The sequence below is a fragment of the Monodelphis domestica genome, chromosome 1 (genome assembly GCF_027887165.1).
Source record: "Monodelphis domestica isolate mMonDom1 chromosome 1, mMonDom1.pri, whole genome shotgun sequence".
NCBI lineage: Eukaryota > Metazoa > Chordata > Mammalia > Didelphimorphia > Didelphidae > Monodelphis > Monodelphis domestica.
This window is the reverse complement of record NC_077227.1, coordinates 530876522-530885425: the sequence shown is the minus strand read 5'-3', so window position 1 is coordinate 530885425 and position 8904 is coordinate 530876522. Positions and strand designations below refer to the sequence as shown.

Sequence of the window (8904 nt, the reverse complement as noted above, 5' to 3'; positions counted from 1 at the left end):
TGTGCGCTTGCGCGCCATCTGTCAGCCGCACCTGCAGCTCCCACAGCTTCCTGCTTCCCGGGCGGCGCATCCGGGTCACTTCGGTGGAGTTGCTGCCGCTGCTGCTGCTACTACACCTGCCTCTGCTGCTGTTTTGCTTCTGTTTCTTTTGGGGACGCCGCATTCACCTGGATCAGCTACGGGCAAGGTAGGGCTTCCCACTGCAGAGGTGAGGCCGCCCTCTTCCTCTCCTTCTTCCTGCCTCCTCGGCTGCGGGTTCTGATGATGTCTCTCAGAGCAAACGGGATTTTCCTTTTATTTCGGGCCATGAACTGAGCCTTCACCGGCTCTGAGTGACTGACTGATCAACGAACCGAAGGACCAGGCGAGGGAGAGGGGGAGGCATCTCTCACCCCCTACCCCGACCCCGGGCTGCTGACAGTTGTCTGTCGATCAGATTGCCTTAAACTCCCGTCAGGGACGCGGGGTCTCTTGCCAAACTTTGGCCCCAAGACCCAGACCCCTCCCCCAGCTGTAGTCTGGAGTCAGCTCCGTGGATTAGGGGCTCTCTCCTCAATGGGAAAGATTCTGTTGGGGACATCTCTAGTACAGCATCTGCCGGACTGGGGGGGAATGGGAAATATACCATTGCCTATGACGGGGGAATTTTTGCCTCTGCAGGGAAGGGGGAAGAGGAAAAGGGGTTTGGGCCCCAGAATCTATCCAGGATTTATCTATAACCAGGTTCCAGGTATAGCCCTCCTCCAGACAAGGGGGGAGGAGGGAGTAACACGGTTCCTGTCAAGACCAATAATCCAGGATTAGGGAGAAGAAAGGTTTGGGTTCCAATCCCTTGTTCTGCTGGGTAACCTTGGATCACATCTGTAACTGTAACTATTAATCATAACTGTATTAATAACTATTGCCGGTTTGCAAATTTTTGCAAAGCCCTCTAATTATCTTATTGATCTTGCTGGGCTTGTTGATCTACTTACCTCCAAACCCCACTCCCCTCATTAGAATGTAAACTCCTTTGGCTCAGGGATTGATTCTTTGTTTTCCTGTAACCGGAGGCTAGTTCAAAGTCTGGCACTTAAGTTGCCTCTTGATACATACTTTTTGATAGACTGATGCTCCCTATTACCTTGTTATGTAGGTAATATTTTCATCCCCTTTTTATTTTTGAGGAAACTGATACATTTTGTTAAGTAGTGTGACAGGGCTATTATGCTACAATTGTCATTTAAATACAGCTGTGGTTCTTCACTTAGTCCTCCAACTACACCATTTAGTTTCCACTTTTTTAAAGTGGGCGTGATACCTGTCCTACTTGTGTTAATAACAGCTACAATTTATATAATGGCTTTAGGTTTGCAAAAACAATTTATATGTCTTGTTTGTTCCTCAGAACAACCTAATGAAGTAGGTGCTATTATTATCCTCATTTTACAAGTGAGGAAACTGAGTCTGAGAGGATAAAGTGACTTGCCCAAATTCATAATTACTAAGTCTCTGGTTAAATTTGAACTGGAATCTTTCTGGCTCACTGTCTAGCATGCTATTTACAATGCTATCTACTTTCAAATGAGGTGATTGTGGGTGGGTTATGCAAATGTATCATTGCTATTGGGGGTTCTTTTGTTGAATGTAATTCTTTCTTTAGACACTGTACAAATGTAGGAATTGTTACACAAGAATGATAATGTTACCTTATTAAATAAAGACTTTCTGGAATTTAAAAAAGTGAAGATAATATTGACACAATAGTAAACAAGATAGAATAAGTTTTGTTGTTCCTTTAGTTTTTAACACAATATTTGCTACTTAAATATTGGAGTTACTTTTTAGTGATATTCTTTGGTAAATATACTGACTTTACCTACATCTGCCAACTCGGTATGATTTTGAAGTAATGATATGCATTTATATTAGGACTTTAGTCAACACCATTTTTAAAGTTCCACTAGGCATGATTATAGAAACTAACCTTTTTAGAGGTCATCTTAACCAGGACAAAATTGTTCCACTCTTTGTCCTTATCACAGCCTTGCAGATAGACTGATGGTGAAAGTTAATGATTTCTATAAAACAAAAACACATACTCTTCTACATGCCTTGTATTTTGTTTTAGACTTTAGTCATCAGTACTTGTTTTAAATAAATCACTTGGAGTTGTTTTAATTGTGTGCCATATCTTTTTCTCATTTTTATTCTTCCAGCCTTCTTTGCTCTAACAAGTCGGTGGTCTGATGGTACACAGACAGCTGATTGAGGAATGACTCCCATATCAGTAAGGAGTCATTGCCTGTGTGTTAAAATATAATTAATTCATTTTTGTGATGTTATTCAGTGCTCTCCATGTCTAGGCCTTCTTAGTCTTTGAGTGTATTCATGATGTACAGGCATGAAAGTTCTAGAGAGTTAACAATCTTTGATCTCTCTAATTCCTTAAACCTTAACCATACTTTAAAACTGTCAGTCAAATCAATTTACAAGCATTTATTAAGTACCTTCTATGTGCCAAGTACTGGGGATACAAAAAAAATGTCTTAAAGAGCTTACATTACATTGTGGAGGGAGGGGAATAAATTTACAAAGGAAATACAAAATAGTTTTGGGGAGGTGGTAGCAGCTAGAGGAGGGAATCAGGAAAGGCCTCATCTAGGAGTTGGTACTTCAGCTAAACCTTTTAAGAAGCTAGAGCTTCTAATAGGTGAAAATAAGGAGGGAGTTCATTTCAGGCAAAGGGGACAGCCTGTACAAAGGCATGGAAATAGGAAATAGATTGCTGTGTAGCAGGAATTGCAAGTAAGTCAATTTGGTTAGAATGTAGAGTACATGAACTATGGTCTGTACAAGATTCATGAACCCCTCCTTTGGGGCTCTCCTCTATCTTTACATGACTCCTTACATATATAAATTCAGAGACTTAGCATACTGTGCCAATATAAATGACATATAGGATGAACTATCTTCCCATAACTGCCTCCCTAACCTCCCCAATTGTCCTCTCAAATCTTCAAATGTGTGGTAGTATTCCCCAACCACAGGAACTTCATGCAAAGGAATAAGGGAAGGTAAATTTCAGAGTCATGGATTATAAACAAAGAAAAGAAGTGAGATAAATCAATCTCCCCCCTTGCTCATTATTCCAATGGGATTTACAATAGCTGATAGTCTTGGCACCTAGACCATTGTGGTTCATTGTGGTTCCCATCCCCATCTCTGCTCTAGGATCAGAATTGGCTCCACATTGCTGGTCTCCAGAAGTCTCCCTCACTGGCAATGTAAAAAATGTAGTGGTATCCTCCCTTGTGCTCACCTTTGCATCAAAGTCACTATACCAAAGTATATGTTGATTTAATTTAGCTCTTTGTAGGAGTTCTTTATCATTTCATCTTCTATAAGAGATGTTGACACATAAAACTAGTCATTTTAATGGTAGTGGTTCTGCAGATACTTTTCATGAGCACTTATTTCACTAGGAAATGACCAAATGACCCATGAAATGATATTTCTTCTTGTCTTTGGACACACCACAAAATTAACTCCTGTTATTTTATTTGTCTCTCTGAGGTTTTAAGAACATTAGTAAACCAATGATATGTGGTGAAATTCATACACTTTAGTCAGAAAGTTTGCCCAATGCTTGTGATCTTGCCAATATACCAATGCCCTGTTAAAAACCTCCAGTGGTTCTCTATATCTCTAAGATATAATCCAAACTACTTCACCTGTCTCTTTTTACAAAAGAGTCTGTTTCCAACCTACCTTTTCAGGCTTCATTTCATATTACTTTCCTTCATGTACTCAATATTCTAGCTATATTAGATAACTAGCTATTTTCTCAGCATGACATCTGTTTCCACATATTCATACAAGTAGTTCTTTGTACGTCAAATAGGTACCTTCTTTGTTTCTGCCTATCAGAATGCTTCTTAAAGTTTTGGTTAATGGCTCAGGTACCACCCTTTTCTGTGAAGTCTTTCCTGATCCTACCAGCTGAACGTGTTTTCTCCCTCTTCAAATTTTCCTACATAATTTTTTCTTTGACTAGATTTCTTACCCTGCATGACATTCTACCCTGTGTCGTGCTTATCATTTTATATGTTGCATCTCTTGAATGCAAGTACTGTACTGTCTTTCATTTTTGATACAAAGACTCCTAGCACAGTGCATTGCACTTGGGCACTTAAATAATGTTTGTTAAATTGTCAAATTTGGTAAATATGTGTATAAATTCTTGTCTTTTAAAACTGTAGGTTCTGGGGTATGGTTTATTTAAATGATTTTATATATCAGAATCTTTGCCAAAAGTCCCTTCCATATTTTCAGATTTGCTTCTTTATTTTAAAAAATTATTGATATATTTGTTTTTATATCACCTACATTTCTCAGTTTCCTTCCTTCCATCCCCTTTAGAGAGCCATATTTTATAATAAAGAATAAAAAGTAGAGCAAAGGACAATTCATCAAAACAAACGAAGATATTTTTAAAAATTGACATTATTAGCATCACTACACAGCCATAATCACCTGTACAGTGAAATGAGATGAAGTACTTTCTCATATCTCTTCTCTGGGTCAAGCCTGGGCATTATAATTTTGAAGCAATCAATTGTTATTCTTTCCATTTCCATATTACATTAAATCTTAAAATGTATATATTTTTTTCTTGAATTTGCTTACTTTGTAATCAGTTCATATGTCTTTTCCTTTCTATTAATCATATTCATCATTTTTTAGTAGCAATCTATTACATTCATTCATATACACAATTTGATTAGCCATTGTCTAGCCAAAGGCCATTCACTTTGTTTCTAGTCCTTCACTACTACAAAAAATGATTATAGAAATATTTTGGTGTATATCATTTTTGTAAACATTGACTTGCTAGAGTTTATATACACAGCAAAATCTTTGAGTAAAATATTATTTTAACCACCTTCTTTGCATGATTTCAAATTGCATGTACATTTTAGTCACTTTCTTTGCATGATTTCATATTGTTTCCCTAATGATTGGACCAGTTTTTAGCTCTACTGATGCATTATTGTATCTTTTACCATAAACCCTATGATTTTTTCCAATTTGTTGGGTATGAGGTGAAAATTCAGAATTGTTTTTGTTTGTATTTATCTTATTTGTTATTTGGAATATTTTTTCATATGGTTATTATTGGTATGCAGTTCTTTTAAGAATTATTTATTCATATTCTTTGACTACTTACATAGTGGAAAAAATAATTCTCATTTTTCAGTGTTTAAATTTTGTTTGTTTGGTTTTTTCAATGGAAAAGCTTATTGAAAAAGAAATGTTTGGTGATTTTAAATCTGTTAGGTAAGACACACACATCGTGATTCAAGAATTTCACCAATAATGGAGTTGGCTCACAGTTTATTGCTAAATGAAGAAGCTTTGGCCCAAATTACTGAAGCAAAGAGGCCTGTCTTTATCTTTGAGTGGCTGCGATTTCTTGACAAAGTCTTGGTAGCTGCAAACAAGGTATATTTTTTTCCAGTTTGTATGACTAAGAAAGGAGGCTTTATTTTAGGATAGATGGGAAATGAAGTCAGTTAACTTGGCATTCTTTGTGAAGATTATAATTCTTATTGAAGGTTGTTGTATCACATAGCATATTTCAGTGAGTGTCTTAGGTTTTCAAGACTAGCCTTTTAATTGGTAAAGAAAAAAGTAAAACTATATATGCAACTAAAAATAGTGCTTGTTTGCTTTTTTTTTGTGACAGACTGATGTGAAAGAAAAACAGAAAAAGCTTGTTGAACAACTCAGTGGATTAATAAGTAGTTCTCCTGGCCCTCCAACAAGGAAATTATTAGCTAAAAATCTTGCAGCTCTTTATAGCATTGGAGATACTTTTACTGTTTTTCAAACTCTTGATAAGTGTAATGATATCATCAAAAATAAAGATGACACTGCGGCCTATTTGCCAACCAAACTGTAAGTACTTATTTTGATATAAACCAATGCAGAATAGTCATTCTTCTCTTTGTATATGATAATACAAATTCATTTATTTTATAGTATCAATTGTATTATAGTTTAAGGGCATCTAAATGGTTTTATTTGTACAGAATATAGTAGGAGTAGATCCAGATGCAATACAGGTACTTCCCAAATATTGTTGCTCAACCAAATGCAATTATGTCAGTACAATTTAAAAATAAATTTTCACTACAAATTCAAAAAAAATTTCAATAAATGCAAGCAGTCAAACAAGCCAAGATAAGAAATGGGATGTGAAAAAACAAAATTAAATTATTTACATTTTGATAATATAAAAATGAATTTTAACAATGACAAATTATTTGATTTGTATCCTCTTCAAATTGCTTTTTTTGTCCTACTTTTGAAACTTTTTTCTCTTCATGTAATTTTCAGTGTTTATATTTTTCTACTTCTTCACAGTACATCATTTTATATAACCTTTTCACAGTTATATCATTTATATTTGTCATTTTTGACATAGTAATGTCCTGTTACATTAGAATACTGTAATATAATTAGTCATTCTCCAATTTCTGCACATCTAGGCCTCCGAATATTTTTTCATATGAACTGTTGCCAAGTTACATTTTCCTCTAGTGACTTTTTCCCCCTAAATGCAGGGCTTTACATTCATTACTATTAAATTTCATCTGTCTACTTTCAGCCTATTAAGATAATTTTGAATCATGATCCTGCCATGCAATCTTCTATGTTTGTGTCATTAGTCTATTTGGTAACTTTCCTTCTATATTTATATAATTCTTTGATAAAATTAAATAGTTTGACAGAACCAAGAACAGCAACTTAAAAAAAAACAACAAAAAAATCCTTACCTTCCATCTTGGAGTCAATACTATGTATTGGCTCCAAGGCAGAAGAGTGGTAAGGGCTAGGCAATGGGGGTTAAGTGACTTGCCCAGGGTCACACAGCTGGGAAGTGTCTGATGCCAGATTTGAACCCAGGACATCCCATCTCTAGGTCTGGTTCTCAAATCACTGAGCTACCCAGGTGCCCCCAAGAACAGCAACTTTTGACACTGTATCTAAGACATTCTTCCAGATTAATGCTACTCAATTAGTCATTAATATTTGGGTATTATTCCCAATGAGTTCCAAATCTGTTTTTAGTATCTGTAGTTAGTCTCAAAATCTCTTTTCATTTTTTATGTACAAAGATATCAAACTTTGTTGAAGTCAAGATGTTATGTCAGTATCATTCTCTTCTAATTTACTAGTAATCCTTATCCTACTCCCATTCCCAAATGAAATTAGTCTGGCATAACCTTTTTTTTCCCTCCTTGGTGGTCCCATATTGACTTCTATTAATTATTGTATGCTCTTCTAAATATTTACAAGTCATCTGATTAGAAATACAATCTAGAATTTTTCTGAAAATTGAAAATTCTAGAAAATTTTCTGAAAAAATGTTTATTATTCTGTTACTTGGGAATCTATCTTTGCCTTCTTTGTTTTAATTAGACATTTCCCATGTGAAGTCAAAAGAGATTTCTCTAATTTTCTGTGATTTTTTTTCCTCTCTGATTTCTTAATGATTACCTATAGTATTTCACCCATTTCATTAGCCAAGGATGTGATTTTTCTTTTTTTTTCCTGCATATTTGAGGCATCGATGATCCCTTTACTTTTTTCTACCTTTTTAAAAAAACTCTTACCTTTTGTCTCAGAATCAATAATGTATATTGGTTCCAAGGCAGAAAAGCAGTAAGGGCTAGGTAATGGGGTCCAAGTGACTTGTCCAGGGTCACACAGGCAGGAAGTAACTGAGACTAGATTTGCACCCAGGACTTCCCATATCTAGGCTTAGCTCTCAGTCCACTGAGCTAACTCCTGTTCTACTTTTTTAAGATTGAAGAGATTTCTTTGTTGAACTTAGTAGCTTTCTTCTCTCTTCATCCTTGATCCCCTTTCATTCCTCACATAACAATGTGTTTTGCACACTTAAAATGTACTTATCTATTACAATTATATGTATGTTTTATCATCTTCTAAAACTGTAAGCTCAGTGAAGGCAAGATAGATATCTAAACTTTATCTCATCCAATATCCAGTATTTAGTAACAGAATAAATTTAATGTTTACTGAATTTATTTGAATTCTTACCAGAAGATCTGGGTTTGAATCCTAAACCTACTACTTCTTACCTAGACAATTCACTTTAACTTCTTAGGGCCTAAGTTTTGGCATTTGCACAATTAGAGAGTTGGACTAGATAATTAGTAGGTTGCTTCAAGCACTAATATTCTGTGATTATGCATTAATAAACTTCCTATTACCTTTTTGCCAACCAGTTATTCTTGATTGATCAAGATCGAATCCAGAATTCCTATCATTGCTTGCTCTGTATGAGATAGGGAGTTATTAGCAAGGCAGTTTAGGCATTTATGAAGTCCATGTTTAAGCAGAATAATAATTTTTTACAGATGAAGGGACATTTGAAGACAGGTCCCTGTTGCTACTGTACCTTATATCATTGCCAGCTGTATGGTATAGAAGACAAATATTCTATTTGGATTGAATCTGGTTAAGTAAAGTCTTCTCTGACTTTGGCACTTACACTCTCTGCTTTGTCAGGGACTTATTCTTAAATATTTTAGGACATACTACAGCAATCCAAATTCTTCTCTAAAACATCATCTATGTAAAACAGTCATTTATTTTGAGTATTATGACCTTTCCTAAAGTCAGAATGATTTATGAAAGAAGAAATCAAAGTACTTCTGGGTTGCTAAGATCTTTGCTTTCATATCTAAACTTTTAAAGTCCCTAGGGGTACATTACCTATTACTTCTTTCATTGATTCATTCATGAATTAGGGAACTTAGAAAAAAATTTAATTTGAATGAATCTTAGTACATATTCAAATATATCTCACATGCTCTAAGAAAAATAGCCTAC

The 8904-nt window shown here is 35.3% G+C and overlaps 1 protein-coding gene across 2 annotated transcripts in view; it reads left to right on the top strand.

Moving 5' to 3' along the window:
• Nucleotides 1-49: 49 nt before the first annotated feature.
• The window catches only part of HEATR5B (HEAT repeat containing 5B), a 147087-nt gene continuing 138232 nt past the window's right edge, over nt 50-8904 (top strand). The window contains exons 1-4 of one of the 2 annotated variants that reach the window (XM_007476089.2): nt 50-187; nt 2199-2269; nt 5320-5484; nt 5729-5940. In XM_007476089.2, the coding sequence (XP_007476151.2) occupies nt 2255-2269; nt 5320-5484; nt 5729-5940 (392 nt within the window). In that variant the 5' untranslated portion in view covers nt 50-187; nt 2199-2254. The remainder of the gene's footprint in view (nt 188-2198; nt 2270-5319; nt 5485-5728; nt 5941-8904) is intronic. The other variant, XM_001380840.4, reaches the window with a different exon arrangement.